This window comes from Rhinopithecus roxellana, chromosome 2 (assembly GCF_007565055.1).
Source record: "Rhinopithecus roxellana isolate Shanxi Qingling chromosome 2, ASM756505v1, whole genome shotgun sequence".
Classification (NCBI taxonomy): Eukaryota; Metazoa; Chordata; class Mammalia; order Primates; family Cercopithecidae; genus Rhinopithecus; species Rhinopithecus roxellana.
In genome coordinates, this window is record NC_044550.1 from 98,326,696 (window position 1) to 98,346,353 (window position 19,658).

Below are 19,658 nucleotides of genomic sequence, written 5' to 3' on the forward strand. Positions count from 1 at the left end.
TTTTTTTTTATAGCTGAGTAGTATTCCATGGTATGTATATGCCACATTTTCTTTATCCAATCATCTGTTGATAGACACTTAGGTTGATTACATATCTTGGCTATTATAAATGCTAATGCAATAAACATATAAATGCAAGTATCTTTGTACATAATGATTACTTTCCCTTTGAGTATGTACACACAGTAGTGAAATTTCTGAGTCAAATGGTAGTTCTATTTTTAGTTCTTTGAGAAATCTCCATACTGTTTCCCATAAAGATCATACTAATTTACATTTCCACCAACAGTCTTTCAGCATGCCTTTTTTTGCACATCCTCTCCAACATCTATTGTTTTGCCTTATTTTATTTTATTTATTTATTTATTTATTTATTTATTTATTTATTTATTGAGACAGAGGCTCGCTCTGTTGCCCAGGCTGGAGTGCAGGGGCGTAATCTCAGCACACTGCAACCTCCACCTCCCAGGTTCAAGCAATTCTCTTGCCTCAGCCTCCTGAGTAGCTGGGACTAAAGGTGTCTGCCACCACGCCCAGCTAATTTTTTGTATTTTTTAGTAGAGACGGGGTTTCACCATGTTAGCCAGGATGGTCTCAATCTCCTGATCCACCCTCCTCGTGATCCACCCTCCTCAGCTTCCCAAAGTACTGGGATTACAGGCATGAGCCATCATGCCCGGACATTAACTTTTTAGTAATAGTCATTCTGACTGACGTAAGATGATATCTCATTGTGGTTTTAACTTTCATTTATCTGCTGATTCATGATGTTGAGCACTTTTCATATGTTTGCTGGCTTCTTGTATGTCTTCTTTTGGAAAAAAAAAAAAGTCTGTTCATATCCTTTGCCCACTTTAGAGTTACTTGTTTTCTCTTGTTCTTATAGCAGTACCATGCTTGTTTTGATTACCGTAGCCTTGTAGTATAGTGTGAAATCAGGTAATGTGATGACTTTGGCTTTGTTCTCTTTGTGTAAGATTGTGTTGGCTATTAAGGCTCCTTTTTTTTTTTTTTTTTTTTTGAGATGGAGTCTCGCTCTGTTGCGCAGGCTGGAGTGCAGTGGCATGATCTCGGCTCACTGCAAGCTCCGCTCCCCGGGTTCACACCATTCTCCTGCCTCAGCCTCCTGAGTAGCTGGGACTACAGGCACCCTTCATCACGCCCGGCTAATTTTTTGTGTTTTTAATGGAGACGGTGTTTTACTGTGTCAGCCAGGATGGTCTTGATCTCCTGACCTCGTGATCTGCCCGTCTCGGCCTCCCAAAGTGCTGGGATTACAGGCTTGAGCCACCGCGTCTGGCCTCAGGCTCTTTTTTGACTCCACATGAACTTTAGGATTGTTTGTCATAATTCTATGAAAAATGGCACTGATAATGATTGTGCTATGAAAAATAGTGCTATGAAAAATGGCACTGATAGTGATTGCATTGTACCTGTAAATTGCTTTGGACAGTATAATAATTTTAGTTATATTTATTCTTCCAATTCATGAGCAGGAAATACTTTTCCATTTGTTTGTGCTATCTATGATTTCTTTCAACAGTGTTTTGTAGTTACCCTTATAGAGATCTTTCATTTCCTTGGTTAAATGTATTCCTAGATATTTTATTTATTTTTGGTAGATATTATAAATGGAATTGAGTTCTTGATTTGGTTCTCAGCTTGATCGTTGTTGGTGTGTAGAAATGCTGCTGATTTTCATATGTTGATTTTGTATCCTGAAACTTTACTGAAGTCATTTATCAAATCTAGGAGTCTTTTGGAGGAGTCTTTATAGTTTTCTCTAAGATGGTAAGATCATATCATCAGCAAACTGAGATAGTTTGGCTTCCTCTTTTCCAGTTTGGGTGCTTTTTATTTTTTTCTCTTGCCTGATTGCTCTAGCTAGGATTCCCAGTACTATGTTGAATAGGAGTGGATAAGGAAATATCCTTGTCTTGTTTCTGTTCTCAGGCGGAAAGTTTTCCCTGTTCAGTATGATGTTGGTTGTGAGTTTGTCATATATGGCTTTTATTATTTTGAGGAATGTTCCTTCAATGCCTAGTTTGTAGTAATAGCACTAAATTAGGAGATAGGAAGGATCCAGGCTTCATCAAGCATCATTACATGATTTCCAATTTTAGTTAAAATTGTTCCCTGCTGTAAAATACCATCAGGGATAATGCTTGCACACTGGTTATGATTGTTAGATAATGGATTCTTCCCAACTACAAAGTAGCAACTTTACTAATCTTCAAATATTATTCTTTTCCAGACTGTGACAAAGACATGCTGATCAACATTCTGACTCAGCGCTGCAATGCACAAAGGCTGATGATTGCAGAGGCATACCAGAGCATGTACGGCCGGGTAAGGTCACTTTATCTTGACCTATTTCTAGGGCAATTGCCTGAGAACTAACCACACTCGCGGATAATAGGTATTTTTTTTTTTTCAATCTCACAGATTGCTGATATCTCAGACATCATTATATGTCAGAAACAGTTCATATTCCTCTAGCATGTTTCGAGGAATAAAATCTATATTATGAAACAAATATACATGTGAGATATGTTCACAATCACACTGATCAGTGACCACAAGTTCTTTCCCCAAAATCATTCAGTGTCCCCAAATGAAAAGTTTTGAGAACCTTACATTGCCAGTGGGTCCAATTAGGCTTAAAGTGTTGTGCTGGGAACGCCCCTGTGTAGAGCTTTAGGGAAGGCATATAAAAAACTAATCATCACCAGGTCAAAATATAACAGCCTTTCCTACAGTTCCCTGCAAGTCCTCACCTAACTCTCAACCAAAGTGAATTCTCTACTAGCTTTTCCTTTCACCAGCATGCAGCTATGGAGACCATTAAAAAAGAATGGCAGTTTAACAATAGTTTCAGGCAATAAAACTATCCATAGTGTTTTAAAGTAATCACACTCTAATTTCAAAGCAAGTACCATTAAAGATTCCTTGCTTTTGTTATGCATTTAAAGCACAAATTCAGAACAAAAGCTCTTCAGGCCAAAAGAGCCTGAAACAACAATTACTTCTTCAGCTGAGCTTTATTGATCAAACACTCGCCTAAAAATTTCTCTGTAGAGTTAATCCATGTAAATTTACTCCACCTCTAAACCCCAATCTTTGCACAACTATAATAGATGAAATAAAAGATATCCGTCAGCTTTAGATTGACTTAATAATCCAAAAGCTACTACCAGTAGTGACCTCAATTGAATTAAGCCAAAGTAGAAGACCAGTTATACCTTCTTTTCCACATAAACTGTTACCTCAGCCTATGTTCCACTGACACCAGTACTAGCTTTCTTTTGAAAGAGAATATAAACACTATAAAAGTTGTATCATTGGTAATCTAACATTGTTTTAATATGCATAGTGCTGTAAGAAATGTCTTTTTTTTTTTTTTTTTTTTTTTTTTTTGAGATGGAGTTTCACTCCTGTTGCCCAAGCTGGAGTGCAATGGCATGATCTCGACTCACTGCAACCTCCACCTCCTGGGTTCAAGTGATGCTCCTGCCTCAGCCTCCTGAGTATCTGGGATTACAGGCATGCGTCACCACGCCCAGCTAATGTTTTGTATTTTTAGTAGAAACGGGGTTTCACCATTTAGCCAGGCTGGTCTTGAACTCCTGACCTCAGGTGATCTGCCCATCTCGGCCCTCCCAAAGTGTTGGGATTACAGGCGTGAGCCACTGTGCCCAGACAAGAAATGTCATTTTTAAGTAACTTTTCTTTTAACCCAAAGTTTACATACCTTTTTGCTTTTTACATATCAGGTTAAATTTAGCCTGAAAACATTACTTTATCAAGCTCTACAAAACGATGCTAAAGCAGATTAAAACAATTTTAAAATGAAGTACTTACACTCAAGGAATTTAAAATCTACTAAAGAATTTATACTCTAGTGAAGAACTTTTCACTGTACATATAAAGTCTCAGAGTTTGTTAAACCCTCAGTTTTGCTGAATAATTCATACCTCCTGGAAAACCTTGGCTGATACACTAAATTGCACTGCCTGGAAAACTGAAAGTCACGTTTGCCTCTTTCCTCTGAAATACCCTTGTCATTTGCAATCAATTAGCAAGTTCTATAAATTACTTCTCTTCACACATTTCTCTCTTTAAACTCACTTACACAGTCTTGATTTAGATCTTCATCATTTTGTGCCCAGGCTAATGCTGAAACTCCTAAATGGTCCTGTCTACCCCTAGTCCCTTCCCACTCCAGTCTATCCCCAAACTGTAGCCAGAATGACTCAAAATCTAAATTTTCACACATCACTTTGTCACTTTAATCCTTGAATGTTTATCTTGTTTCTCCCTACAAATATCCGTGTTTCCATGCGTTACTCAAAAGTATGGGGAATCCTCAGTCCTTAGTCATCTTGGGAGTAAGATAATGGCCAAGTGACAATTCAAAGACAGCAGAAATCTTTACTTGAAGGGAAAGAGGGAGCAGAGAGTTTATTCAAAGGGACGGGACATTCTGAAAGATGAGGCAGAGCAGGCTGCTGAAAGAGAATGGGCCAGCAGAGTCCTGGGTTGGGTTTTTACAACGTTGGATTTTTCTTCACGTTTCCCGCTCTGTCTCAAGTCTCTGCCTTTTTTCTTTACCTAGTTTTCCTCCTTCTGCCGTAAGCCCTTGCCTTTTCCCTGCCTAGTTTCCACTCCAGGTTTGTGGGGCCCTCACTTACTACTAGTCGGTGCGCATGCGTGGGCCAGGTGTTGGATACGAATTCTATCTAATGGCTGCATTGCTCATTACCGCCACCCCAGGAAGGTCTTACAGCAGTCAAATTTGTACTTGTGCCTGTATATCTCGTAAGAATTTCTTCTTTGCCCTTTTTCTTTCTTTCTGCTCTCAGTTGACTAATTGTCCACCCATTCCAACATTAGAGATGCTATTAATTTGTAAATAGTGGGTGGTCCCTTGGGCCTGAGACTTCCCAAGCTTTTCCTTTCTCAAAGGCTCCCGACCTGCTCATGTCTAGTCATCTGCCTACACATATTCCTACACATGGAATAAACCTAATGCCTTCTCAGGGCGCACAAAGCCTTCCTTGCTTTGTTTCTGCTCTCCATCTTCATCCCTCTCCCCTTCCCTAACACAGCATTCACCTGCAGCCAAATGGAACTGCTCTATTTGTAGTCCTTCAAATTCACCATGGCTGCCCCTCACCTCCAGTCACGTTGTTTTATCTATCGGCAATAACCTGATTTCAATACCACATGCTGGACACCTATCCTCCTTCCAGGTACTGGACACAAGACCTCACAGCCCTCCACCAGATGGAGTGGAACAGACTTGGGCTGCTAATACATCCTTTTTGTAACTTCCTCACAGTAACTAACGACACCTCTGTGAGTTTGTTTGTATCTGTTTCACTTTACCACAGTCTAAAGCCTTGAAAGCTGGGATGGTTCTTGTTCATCCTAGAGCTTACCACAAATGTCTGTCTAGCATACCAAGATTGCTTAATTAATGTTTATTGAATGACATTGTAAAGGTGCATCTAACTGCAGTTCCTCCGATAAGACTCAGGCAGGCTTTGACTGCTCCTGGAAACCTTCGCAGTCTGTCACGCTCACCCTCTGCTCTGTGTTTCCTGCTTGGTTCCAAGAGGTTCTTGTGCATAATGCTACTGAGTTGTGTTGGTTCACTTTTACATCTTGAAAAGAACACTGTCATCTCCTGGAAAAGCAGGGAGTGTAATATTTGCTGCTATCCCTCCAGAGCCCAGCCTCGGTCTGGCATAGAAAAGGCATTTCGTTTACAGAATCAGTGCATCTAAGGCATTATGTTCTGCCTATTTACTTTTTTTTTTAAAGAAAAGGAAAGTCATCCTTTCATTATCCACTCTGTAGTTAAAATAAATCTACGCCAATTGCCTAGATTTCTCTTTTCCCTCACTCTTTGCCCTGGCGACAGGCTAATTTCCCTGACCATCAGTAAGGTCTTCTTGACATCTACCACTGCTCACATTTAGGACTTCTTCTTCCACCTGGCCAAGGTGTATCTCCTGCTACTTTTCCCTTTCTGTGGTGAGAATGTATACATTAGCCCCTATGTTAAACAATGATATTTTAAATTTTCATTAACAAGAATAATCAAGAGTTGACAGAATCATTTTCTTAGCTGCTGAGTGAAGTATAATTCTCAGCAGGCTCCATAGACACTTCTTACTTGACAGTTTACATTGGTGCAGAGTGGCTGAATTTCATCAGCTTTGCCTCACCTATTGCAGAAATTAATCCCTAGACTCAACTGAAAATCCACTTGGAATTCTATTGATTGACATATTTATCAAAGTAATTCATGAGGTCACTTCTGATCTTCCACACCAAAGCAAGCACTAATTAAAAACAATGCAGTGACACCAAGGGAACAATGAAATGCCCTTGTGAATGGGAAGAAGAACAAACAGACAATGATTCTTGAAGGAGTTCAAATTCAGCATTGATGCAATTCATTTTCTCATTTTTCATCTAAAACAGGGACTATCCGGTCTAAAATATACTGGTTTCTGTCATTCATTTAACCCGCTTTGTTGGTTAAGCAACTTAGTGCCCAGGCTGACTTGCCCAAAAGTAAAACTTGAACCAAGGTTATCTGACTATTGACTTGTCTCTTCCACAACTTCTCAGTAATGCCCACTGTTCTCAATGGAGCAAACACTCAGGCTTACAAGGGCAGACATCTATACTGCTAATTCCCTCACATCCTTCAAGGTTTTGCCTAAGTATCAACTACTCAAGAGGGCCTAATCTAAAGTTGTCACTGACTCCAAGCCCTATGCGAGAGCTCCAGATACCCCTCACCTGACCCACAGGAGGAAGTCCAGGGCAAGCTTATCATCTACCAGTCTTAGCCAGTGAGTTAAGGCAATCCTGAATGCCTCTAAGGCCAAAATGGTGTAATTAGGTGTTCTCTCTCCAAGTACCAAGATTGTTGTTCTTTTTTTTTTTTTTTCTTTTCTTTCTTTGAGACAGAGTCTCGCTCTGTCACCCAGGCTGGAGTGCACTGGCACGACCTCAGCTCACTGCAACCTCCGCCTCCTGGGTTCAAGCAATTCTCCTGCATCAGCACCCCCCCCAACTAGCTGGGATTACAGGAGTGTATCACCACACCCAGCTAATTTTTTGTATTTTTAGTAGAGATAGGGATTCACCATGTTGGCCAGGCTGGTCTTACACTCCTGACCTCAGGTGATCCACCCGCCTTGGCCTCCCAAAGTGCTGGGATTACAGACAGGCACGAGCCACTGTGTCCAATTGTTGTTCTTACTCTACCACTAGAAAATTGACCTGTTCCATTCCAGTAGGTGTAACTTCAGTTTTTTTCTATCGTTTCCAACTTACACCTAGAACTTTAATATGGAATGGTCAGGTGCAAGAGGGACAAAACCATTTGTATACAATTTCCAGAAAGCTGTTACGTCGCACACATAGTGTACCCAAAACAATGATCCTTATCCTTATGATTCCAGAGAGAATCCAAGTGACTGATCCAGAATTGAGTTTGAATTCCTATGTCCACTTTTGATTAGGCTGCCACCCAGAGAATAGATCAACCAGGACACCCTAAGGTTGGTATTGTAACTGCCCGATGGTTTCTCCTTGCCCACTGACAAGACAGAGCTGATTTATCAAGACAGGGGAATATAAATAGAGAGAGTTTAATTCACACAGAACCAGCTGTACAGGAGACGGGAGTTCTATTATTACTCCAATCAGTCTCTCCAAACACTTGAGGACTGGGGTTTTTAAGGATAATTTAGTGGGTAGGGGTCAGAAAGTGTGGAGTGCTGATTGGCTGGTTCAGAAATGAAATCATAGGGAGTCCAAGCTGTCCTCCACTGAGTCAGTTGCTGGGTGGGGCCCACAAGACGAGATGAGCCGGCTTATCAACCTGGGTGTTGCCAGCTAATCCACTGAGTACCGGGTCTGCAAAATATCTCAAGCACTCACCCTAGGTTTTATAATACTGATGTGGTATTTCTTCCCAGCCCTTTGGCTAAGATCAAGTGTATAATACTGATGTTTTCCTGAGGAACAATTTAGGGAGGTTCAGAATGTCACAGCCTCCAGCTGCAAGACTCCTAAACCATGATTTCTCATCTTGTAGCTAATTTGTTAGTCTTGCAAAGGCAGCCTAGGGGATTTGTTTTAGAAAAGGGCTGTTACCGTCTTTGTTTCAAAGTTAAGCTATAACCTAACTTCCTCCCAAAGTTAGTTCAGCCTATGACCAGGAATAAACAAGTACAGCTTGGACGCTGGAAGCAAGATGGAGTCAAGCCAGCACTCTTTCACTGTAATTGCCTCAGTTGTAAGTTTTGCAAAGGCAGTTTCGGTATTAAGAGAAAGAAAGAAGCATCATGCTTAGAAAAGGTCAGAATGAAATCCCAAATTTTAAAAATAGGTTTATATGACCCTCTTCCTCCATCATGGTCGTTTTCCAAGAAACTGAAAGGAGGTTAATATTTTCCAGGAACTATTGAATTCCAGAACCAAACTTCCCTGCTAAGCTAAGTAGGCCAGACGAAGGTCAAGAAGATAGAGTCAGAAGTCTTACTGAGCTGGTCAATTTGCAGCAATACCTAGGGGTGGTGGAGAGCATCAGATACCTTGACTCTTAGTCTATTGTTGAGTGGCTTTTTTTTTTCTTTGAGACGGAGTCCTGCTCTGTCACCCAGGCTGGAGTGCAGTGGCATGATCTTGGCTCACTGCAACCTCTACCTCCCAGGTTCAAGCAGCCTCCTATGTAGCTGGGATTACAGATGCATGCCACCACGCCTGGCTAATTTTTTGTATTTTTAGTAGGGACGAGGTTTCACCATGTTGGCCAGGCTGGTCTTGAACTCCTGACCTCAGATGATCCACCTGCCTCGGCCTCCCAAAGTGCTGGGATTGCAGGCATGAGCCACCATGCCCAGCCTTGAGTGGCATTTTTAATAAAACCGCATGATGGTCAGACTTCAAGTGATTTAGAAAGCCAGAAACATGGCACAGATTATTTTCATGGGCCACAGTGATGGGCAGAAGTCAGCTGATTGAACTGAAACAGCAATATTGTAACTTGAAAAAGTGTTATCATTTGTGAGGACCTGCAGAAGCCTATGAGGTGCTCAAAGTCTGAAGCAATCCATCTGCCAGAATTGCAGGGGCAATATCCTATGAATTGTGATTTCCTTTGCCAGAAAAAATGCAAGTCAACTTTTGACGAAAGTGACAAGATTGGCAAGTGGTGGTAACCTTGGCATCAGAAACATAGAATGCTTTACCACATGCCCAGTCTGATGATTAATCCAGGTAGTAATTGTGGATGTGAGCAATGCAGGCTGGATCAACACCTGGATTCCAGCTGGTCTCATCAGAGAATCAGTCCTTACTGTGGACAGCTGCAAGAAGGACACAAAAGTTATCAGCACCTGCAATTTTTCCCCACAGACTACAGAAGGAAACTCCTGTTTAATATGCAGTTTGTGTTTTTCCAAGAGTTAACCCAAAGAAAAGGCTAACAGCCCAAGAGTGAATAAAAAGATTGAGTTTATCGAGGGGAACACTGTTCAGAGCTATAATAGCCTTGATTTCTGCCCATGGGGCAATAGTCATTAATTTTTGGTTCTGCACAGATGTTTCTGAGTTGAGCAGCCACAGCAGCCCAGTGGACGCTATCTGGTTTCAGCTCATCTGAATCGCCAGTGAACCAGGCCATGGCATTTAGGGCAACAGATTGAGGTCCCCATTGAATCAGCAGCTTGCTGATTTCCCCAACAGTTTCCCCCAAAGGAATAGCTACCATTTTTTTTTTTTTTCATGTAAATGCAAGACACTGCAGGGTACAGGTCTACTGGATTCTTCGATGTACCACTTCTATTTGACGGGTGACATTGGCTGATTTCCTTCCACCTTGCCATTCATTGAGTCCCAGTTGACCTACTCCAATATGGGAATGTCAGGCATCAGGGTCACAAGGCCTGTATGGATCAGGCATTCAGTTTCTATAAAAGTCCAATAGAGGCCAGTAGCTGCTTTTCAAAAGGGATATACCCAGAATTGTATCAGGAAGGCAACAAGTTTAAAACATCAAGAGGCACCTTTGAGAGACTGCTTTCCCTTGCCAGAGGCTCCAATCAGCAAACGATCTATCACAGAAACTTGTACCTGAAAGTGATCATCAGGCTTATGGGGTTTCATAGGTAGTAGCACTTCTTACGTATGCTGTTTTCCCATGGAAAGCATGCCCTCCAGTATTTAGGAGCATTCACAGAAGAAACAAGTAAACATGAATACCAAGTACATTCAACAGTGGAAGTTACACTAGTCTAAAGGTCTCCATTCATGAGGTTTTTTGACTTTCCTTCTCCATTTCAAACCTTGCTCAAACCCATCCTTTGAATTTGGGTGTACTTTCACTGTGGGTGTACTTTCACTGATGATGGGCCCAGGTAGAATGGTGACATGGACACCTGCATCCAACAAATTCACATATTCTTGAGTCCTCCAGCTCCACAAAGGCAAATGTGCCATGGCCCTAATCCACAATGGGAACAGGAAGATCTCTGTCCCACCTTCACTCACTTTTTTCCTGAAAGCAGTAGAAGTTGGTGTAGAGAGAAAGAAAAGATCAGGGGACATGAGGGAGACAGTGGCTCTGCATCAGTCAGCATGGCACGTTGATTTCCTGTACAGTGGCTGTGCACACCTCAATCAAATGAATTTCCATTGGTTTTGGCCTGCACAACATTCTCCATCCAGGGCAACTTCATCATTACTGACCCCATGTGTTTCAGCTTTGTGGGCCCTTGAGTCAGAGGTCAGAACCACAGTTATTTCTGTCACAGTCAAGGGGTTTGAGCCCTTTGAGTGACTTGGGTTTGATCTGTATGTGACTTTTTTTTTTTTTTTTTTTTTTGAGAGGAGTCTTGCTGTGTTACCTGGAGTGCAGTGGTACAATCTCACCGCGACCTCCGTCTCCTGGGTTCAAGCAATCAGCCTCAGCCTCCTGAGTAGCTGGGATTACAGGTGTCCACCACCACACCCAGCTAATTTTTGTATTTTTAGTAGAGACAGGGTTTCACCATCTTGGCCAGGCTGGTCTTGAACTCCTGACCTTGTGATCCACCCGCTTTGGTCTCCCAAAGTGCTAGGATTACAGGCATGAGCCACTGTGTCCGGCCATGACAATTTTTTGTTAAATGAGTCAGTCTTTGAAATGGACTCTATCTTACTTGCTAACCTATGTTCACAATAACATCTCTTATCTCAAGTTTTCTCCTGTAATTGACATAAAAGCTGGGGACATTTTCTAGGTGCATATAATTTTTGCCCAGTATTTTTATTTCACCTTGTTTTATACTCCCCCAAATTAGTCATTATTATGCCATTGCATAAATTAGTGTATCTTTAGTTTTATTTGTGATTCTTAATTTATTTGTACAGTTTTCTTCTAATACCCGATTCTATGTTTCTGATTTCAATGTGATTTTTTTCAAAAGGACATTCATTAACAGTTCCTTTTTTCCTGGAAATAACAAATGAATGTTAAGTTATTTCAGTCTTTTCCTGAGAATATTTTTATTATTTTCTCATTGTTAAATATTAGTTTAGATAGCTATAGAATTCTGGGATCAATTCTAGTTATTTTTCCCCACATCTTTGCAAATATAACTTCAGTGTTTTTGTTTGTTTGTTTGTTTGTTTTTTCTGGCCCTTATCGACACTTCTGAGAAAACTCTTCTGACATTGAGAGATATTATTTTGTTTCTTTTGGTCCTTTTTTCTATAGATTCTCTGTTACTCTCTGGATGCTTTTAAGATAGATTTCTTTATTTTTGGTATTCTGTAGTTTCACTGTGGTAGTCAACAGGCTTGTATATTTTTTGTCTAAATAACTGAGGATTCACATATTCTGGAAGACTGGAAATAATGTTTCTCCAGCATTGTTCACATTCTCTCCTACTGTAAATTCTATTAGACCAAAGTCTGTCCTTCTAATTCACTCTTTGAAGTCTGTTACCTTTATGTTACCATATAAATACCATATATTTCTTGTCTGCATATGTGGAATATTTTTGTCATTTTAAAATGTATTTTCCCAATATTGATTTCATTTTTAGTTTTTTGTTAGCTACTCTTTTTAGTTTTTAATTTCTAGAATTTTATTTGCTTTCTTTAAAAAGTCTGTTAACTTTTTTCATAGCATTCCTTCAGATTGTTATTAATGATCTCAAATTCATGGGGTTTCAATTCTGATTGTTGCAGAGTCCACTATATCATCTGGGATATGGGTCTGGTTTTTTGTTTCTTTAGGGAGAATCTTTTTCTGTTCTAGAGTGTCCGAGAATTTCTAAAGATTGGTTTTGCATTTGCTTCTTCTGTTCCACGAGAACTACCAGTTTAAGATCAGCTTTCATGATGATTTTTCTAAGTGGAGGTCTCAGTTCATATGAGTTAAATAAATTTGAGCTTCAAGCCCAAGGAAAGCACAAATCTATTGTTTCAGATTATCAGGGAAAATGTTCTCCTAGTCAAAGCCCAGGCAATGAGTGGTAAGCATGAGCTTTCTGCCAATCTTTCAATGCTGAATGATATTTTTCTTCTAGTTCACTCTGCTCCTGAGGATACAACCCTTTGAGGATAGCAACCTCATATGGGAGGTTTCAGATTTAATTCCCTGTGTTGCGTTGCCCAGTAAATGTTCTTTTCTCTTCATAGAGTGCCGTAAATTAGGCATTAAAGCTCAAACCGAATAGTTTTCAAAACCAACCTCTACTTTCCCCAGTCACCTGCAGGATCATCTCCAAGGTCAGCTCACTTGCTTATCTTCTGGTTTTCATTTTTTCCCTGATTTTTACATCAAGCTGTTTCTCTTTCTTCTGAAATCATGTATACTGTTAAAAGTATTTTTGTTACTTTTTAATCAGGTATTTGAAAGGGGAGAGTTTTAGCTTTAATATACTATATGTGTCTAGAAGACCAAAGTATTATCATTATTATCAGACAAAAAAAAAAAAAAAACAAATTTCATTGAAAATTAAATCATAATGTAAACTGCAAAAAATCTGTAAAATGAAGTTATTCGAAAGAATATTCTCTTACCACTGCAAAGTGACAAAGCAACTTGCACAAACATTTTTATAATACTGTCAACTGAAGAATAACAAGGTTCATGAATTTGGAAAGGGAAGCTTTATTTTTTATAAAAGGTTGTAGCCTGCAGGGTGGCCATTCTGATAGACTGGGAAGCATGGTCTCCTGCCCGAAACTGGAAACAGACACTTTGATAGCCAGAAATAAGACAGGAATTTATGCGGAACAGGGTGGTTGAATATACATATTCAGTGAGTTCTAGGAGTCATGAATATTTATGAAAGGATAAACATGCACATGCGCAGTTAAGCTTCGCACCTCTCCACGGGACCGATGTTCAAAACATGGTGGTGTTAGCATGTTGCAAGGGTGGAATGTTCAGCCCTCTGACACTGAAAGGTGACAAAAAACCCTCACTGCACATCCTCCATAGACTGGCCAGAACCACTCAGTGGTCGGTGGTCTCTAGCCAGGAAAGAATGCTGGCTGGTTGTTTTGTCTAAATCACAAAAAGGAGGGGCAGTGTAAGAGGGTTGGTTGATATCAGGGGTGGAGTAAGTCTTTCCAAAGGGCTGGTTTCTGGTTAACTCTTAGGAAAGAAAGGCAGTGAGCTAGGGAGAGGGTATCATAAGGTATATTCTACCTTCCATCCCATCATTGCTAGGAACTCAGTTTTCAAGATTGCTCTGGGGCCCCCTTGGCCAGGAAGGGGTTCATCCAGTCAGTTGAGGGACTTAGGATTTCATTTTAATTTTTCAATATAATATAAAATTATGCAAGTATTTACATAGTGACCACTGGGGGAAGGAGATAGAATTAAGACAAATTCTAAATTTCACTTTATACAGCATGCATCATTGATATTTAAACAGCAAATAACATTTTAAATAATAATAGAAAAAGCCATGTAAGTGAAAAGCATATGAAACTATTCCCCTGAGCATATTCAGACAAGAAAAATGCTGGTCTTACTTCTATTTCTTGCCCCTGTTTATCCATAATAAGATAAAAGTAAGATGAATAAGAAATAAGAAAATGCCATTTTATTTTTAATTTAAATGGAGTGGTTAGAATCGCTGCAGCAGGGGTAGTCTGCAGTTTCATTGGCAACACAACAGCTCAATTTGCAAAGCAAGTACTCATTAGCTTAATGTAAGGCCAAGCTGTGATTCCAGCAGAGTCTGCTTTAGGGCAAGTCTTCAGAAAACAGGCAAGCAGAGGCAGTCAGGCTGGGGAAAGTCACGCTCCAAAGGTTGCATTTGAAAAGCGGTATATGTATATAAGTCCAAGTGAGAATGTGATACTCTAATTAGAGAACCTATTTGAAGGCTCCACTTTGAACTTGCAATGTTTAGTTATTTAAACATATTATTCAATATTTATCTTCCCAACTGAAAGTAACACCTTCTTCCAGTGTCCTGATAATAGCATGCTATTCCCATTACTATAGCCCTTACCAAATTTTGTATTGTAATTTAATTGTAATTCCTGTATTTCTCTCCACTGAAGAAAACTGCTTGATGATAAGGACCTTCACTTATTTATGTCCAAATTGCCAAGAATGACTCCAAACAAATAATTCTTGAACTACAAGGGTCCTCATTCACTCATTCATTTTGTACCTATATTGTAAGTGATTACTATGTCGCAGGCACAGTTCTATGGGCTGGGGAAATAGCCATGAAGAAAACAGACCAACAGCTCTGCATGATGGAGCTTACATTCTACCTGCTCTACCTGGGTGGGAGAGATCATGCATAGAAGGCAATAAATGCTTTGGAAAATAGCAGAAGCCAAGTGAGAAATACAGCAAGTGTTGGGAGATGGAGTATAATTTGAAATAGGATAAACAGGGCAGGCTTCACTAAGAAGGCAGAGGGGGTGGGCCCTGTGAATACCTAGGGGAAGAACATTAAGGGCACAGTGAAGGGCAAAAGTAAAGGCCCTGACTCCAGCAGGTCTGCTGTTCTAGGTTCAGGAAGAAGCCCACTGTAGCCAGAGCAGAGAACTCAGGAGCAAGGAGAATTGTAGGTGATGAAGTCACAGAAGTTACCAAGAAGAGATCATGTATCTTGCTGACCATGTAAGGACTTTGTCATTTACATGGGAATAAAACACTCTGAGTGTTTGTTTTCTTCTAAGATCACCCGTATAAAATAATGGTATAGTTCACTTTGGAGTGTGGAGTGAGAGAAAACATTTTGAGCAGAGGAGTAACTAATCTGATTTTTATTTTCCCAGGATCACACTTTCAGGGGTGTTGACAGAGGCTGCAAGGTACAAGGACAGAAGAGAAACTCACTTGGAGGCTATTTTATATATATAATAAATAAGTAAATTATATATATATATATAGCCATCCAGCAATTCTATTTATATAAAATATATTTTATGTAAATCAACTATAACTCATAGGGCTTATTTAATATTATATATATACTTTTTGAGACAAGGTCTCACAGTCAGTCACCAGGCTAGAGTGCCATGGCACAATCACAGCTCACTGCAGCCTCCCCCTCGCGGGCTCAGGACATCCTCCCACGTAACTAGGACTAGAGGTGCATGCCACCACACTCAGCAAGTTTTTGGCATTTTTTGTGGAGACGGGGCTCCTCCATGCTGTCCAGTCTGGTCTTGAACTCCTGGGCTCAAGCAATCCGCCGGCCTCAGCCTCCCAAAACACAGGCACGCACCCCTGCCCAGCCAGAGGCTATTATATTAACAAAGGAGAGTGATAATGGTGGCCCGGGTAAGGACTGTAGCAGTAAAAGCAGTAACAATTCATCAGTTTCCAGATAGATTTGTAAGTTGGAGACAATAGAATCCATGGACAATCGGACATAGCAGGGGTATCTAAGGAGAAAAATACAGTTATAGGTTCTCAGTTTCTGTTTCTGGTTGGGCCAGTAAAGGCCCTTCCCCATCCCTCTTTTCTGCTTATCACTAGAGATAAAAACTAAAAAGCATGGCCTCAAGCTGCTAAAAGCCTAAAGAAGAAAAAAAAAAAACCCACAATAACCACAACAAAATAAGACAGATTGGACAAGCTTGGGATATAGTAAAAGTTGCAAGAAATACAGGAAACTGTGAGGTGAAGAGAGACAGACAAAGATGGGAGATGGGAGAGAGGGAAACAACCTAGTATTGGCATTGACACTAACCATGTTTTATTTGCAGCAAGTTACTTGAGGTTTTGTGGGGTTGGAAAGACATATATCGATGCCTACAATATGCCATAAAATATTTTCAGAATTTTACCTGAATTAAATCTTTTAACATTTTATATCAACCCTGCGAGGCAGATGCTGTGATTATTTTCACTTTGCAGACTGGGAAACAGACACAAACAAGTTAAGGAACATATTTGGAATCTCACAGCTGGTATTTTGCACTGTGAGGATTCAAGCCTAAACACCCTACCTCCAGAACTTGTACATTCTAACATTAGATGGTATCTGATATTGTTTATTTTCCTAAAATTATATTACTTTTTTTTACAAAATTAGTTCACTGTAAGTATAGCTATGTACACACACACACACACACACGCACGCACGCACGTGCGCCTGAGATAAAAACAAAGATACAGGCGCCATCTAGTGGCACTACTAATCTCAGTCTACAGTTCAGTATTAGTATAAAAATATAATATGTAAAGGGAAGAAATATGTTGTGATACATGTGTGGGGTGGGAGTAGTGATCAAAGAAATGTGACTAAAGGTTAAATAACAAACTTTTGCAATGTTTGCATCATCTTCAGCTTGAACATTGCCTTTTTTATCCTTTACCAAGTTTTTCTTTATCCACATTCATCCATTATTCTTTCATTTGCTTATACATTCATTGATGTATTATTTATACACTGTACTCTACATATTTTGTGCACTCAGTACTTTGCTAGAGCTAGATGCTGAATTTTGAAGAATTTGTGAGAAAGTCCATGTCCTGATAGACTTTTAGGGGAAATATGCACATATATTTATCATATAATGTGGTCACTGAAATATAATAAATGCAAAGATAAAGCAGTGGTGACGAAGAAATAATCAACTTCACTTAGGGATAGAAGAAGGTTCATGGAAGCGATGATCATTTTAATGTTTCTACCTTTCTATCAACTGTCAAGTGCCACTATCCTGTAGAGATAAAAGTATATTGAATTGATCCACTTGCATTCAAACCTTCAATGCACTGCCACCAGATTTATTAAAGAATGCCTAAAGCATGCCACAGGTACCACCTATTTGCTATGTTCATCACTTTGGTGGCATGCAATTAGTGGCATCCTATGGTGCTAGCTAGGTCACCTTTGTGTGCCTGATTTTCTTGTCTACATAGTGGAATGAATACAGTTCCTAACTCACAGTGTTGTTGTAATAAATTATTACAGTTATTCTAATATTCAGAATACTGTCTGGCATATATTAAGTATTCAGTAAATGCTGGTTGTTATGATAATCATCACAATCTTCTGCCTGGCCTACTCAACTTTCCATTATTAGGGCCTCAGGATATACCCTTTGCACTACAAGGACATCCAAAGTCTCTTTTGAAATATTCAGATTTCAAATCAACCCAACATTTATTGGAAGCTAGCTGTATACTTCACATGCATGTTTTACTCTACCCAGAACAGTACTTTCTCTGTAGTGAAACATTATTTATTGTTGGTATCTCCTATGCCTTTGCCTGACCAAATCCCACTTCATCGTTCAAGGCTTACCTCACAACTAGGCTTTCCATGAACCTTCATTTTATGAATAATATCTCTCATTTATACATTCATACAATTCTGTAAGTTGCCTTGCCCTTAAGGGTCTCTCTCAAGTTAGCCCTTAGTTTATATATAGTAGGTGACCACCTTGCTTTTAAGTATATATTTCTCATTTTTATCCATCCTGGTGATGTTTAGCTGGAGTAAAGGGAAAAACACCTGGCCTCCAAACAGGAGACTCTATTAATTTTGAATAATTTTTACAAACTCTTCCCCTTACCTAGGATTCTCATGTCACCTCTATCCCCAGTCCTATTAAAGAATCATTCCTCTAGGGCACCAATATTAATGATGAAGTTCATATTTTTTCTAAGGTACACTAGTGTGGAAAAAATGCTAAAACTACTAAATTACCTGATAAATAACTTGAAACCAGTGATCAAGTGGTATGGCATATAAATTTGAAAGAAGTGAATAAACTGAAGATTAAAAAAAATTATAAATGCCAAAATAACATTTTAAAATTAAAAATTCAGAATATTGAATACAATTTCTATAAAATAAAATTCATTTATGTTGATGCAGTTTGAACACAGCACAATCAAGGTATAGAGCATTTCTCTTTCTTTCTTTCTTTTTTTTTTTTTTTAAGACGGTGTCTTTCTCTGTCACCCAGGCTGGAGTACAGTGGTGCAATCTTGGCTCACTGCAACCTCTGCTGCCTGAGTTCAAGCGATTCTCCTGCCTCAGCCTCCCAAGTAGCTGGGATTACAGGCACCTGCCACCACGCCAGGCTAATTTTTGTATTTGTAGTAGAGATGGGGTTTCAGCATCTTGACCAGGCTGGTCTTGAACTCCTGACCTCATGATCCACCTGTCTCAGCCTCCCAAAGTGCTGAGATTACAGGCATGAGCAACTGTGCCTGGCCAGTATAGAGCATTTCTAATACCTCCAGACTTTGTGCCTGTTCCTTTGCAGCCCATCTCCTGACATCCTCCTGCTGAAAGAAACCACTGATCTGCTTTCTACTTGTCTTTACAGATGAAATTTTGCTATTTCTAGAATTTAATATAAATATAATCATGTCATGTGCTCTTTTGTGTCTAGATTCATTTTCTCAGAATAATGTTTTTAAGATTCACTTGTGAAGCTATGTGTGTACTTTTATTGCTGAGTATTTTTCTAGGCCATATATATACCAATATTTGTTTATTCATTCACCTGTTGATGGACATTCCTTTTCAATTTGAGGTTATTATGAATAAATGTGCTATAAATATTCATGTTCTTTGGGTTTATCAATGTTTGTTTTTGTTGGTTAATACTGAGGAGTGGATTTGATGGATTGTTTTTAAATATATGTTTAAACTCATGAGAAACTACAAAAGAGTTTGCTAAGGTGGTTGCAATATATTACATTCTCATCAGTGATGACAGTTCCAAATGATCCACATCCTTACCAACACCTGGTAATATCAGTCTTTTAACTGTAGCCACTCTAGAGAATATGTGGTGGTATCTCATGATGGTTTTAATTTCCATTAGTCTAATGACTAATCTTTTAAGCATGAAAACATTTAAACATTCCACAGGCTTATTCCCAATTTGAATGTTTTATTTGGTGAAGTTCTAGTTGAAAGGTCTTGTCCATGTTTTCATCAGAATGTCTTTTTGGGTTTTAAGAGATTCTTATATCTTCTGGGCACAAGTCTTTTGTCAAATATGTGAAGTGACAACTGTGGTTTGCTTTTACTTTCTTAAAAGTTCCTTTCAAAAATTTAAGATTTTTATTTCAAAGAAGTTAAATTCATCATTGTTTCATATATTGTTTATTCTTTTATGTATCACGTAAG

The 19,658-nt window shown here is 39.4% G+C and overlaps 1 protein-coding gene across 1 annotated transcript in view; it reads left to right on the forward strand.

Moving 5' to 3' along the window:
• Positions 1 to 19,658, forward strand: part of ANXA10 (annexin A10) — a 101,110-nt gene that overhangs the window by 48,373 nt on the left and 33,079 nt on the right. Inside the window, exon 3 of the mRNA XM_010384441.1 lies at positions 2,255 to 2,349. Coding sequence (XP_010382743.1) covers positions 2,255 to 2,349 — 95 coding nt within the window. The remainder of the gene's footprint in view (positions 1 to 2,254; positions 2,350 to 19,658) is intronic.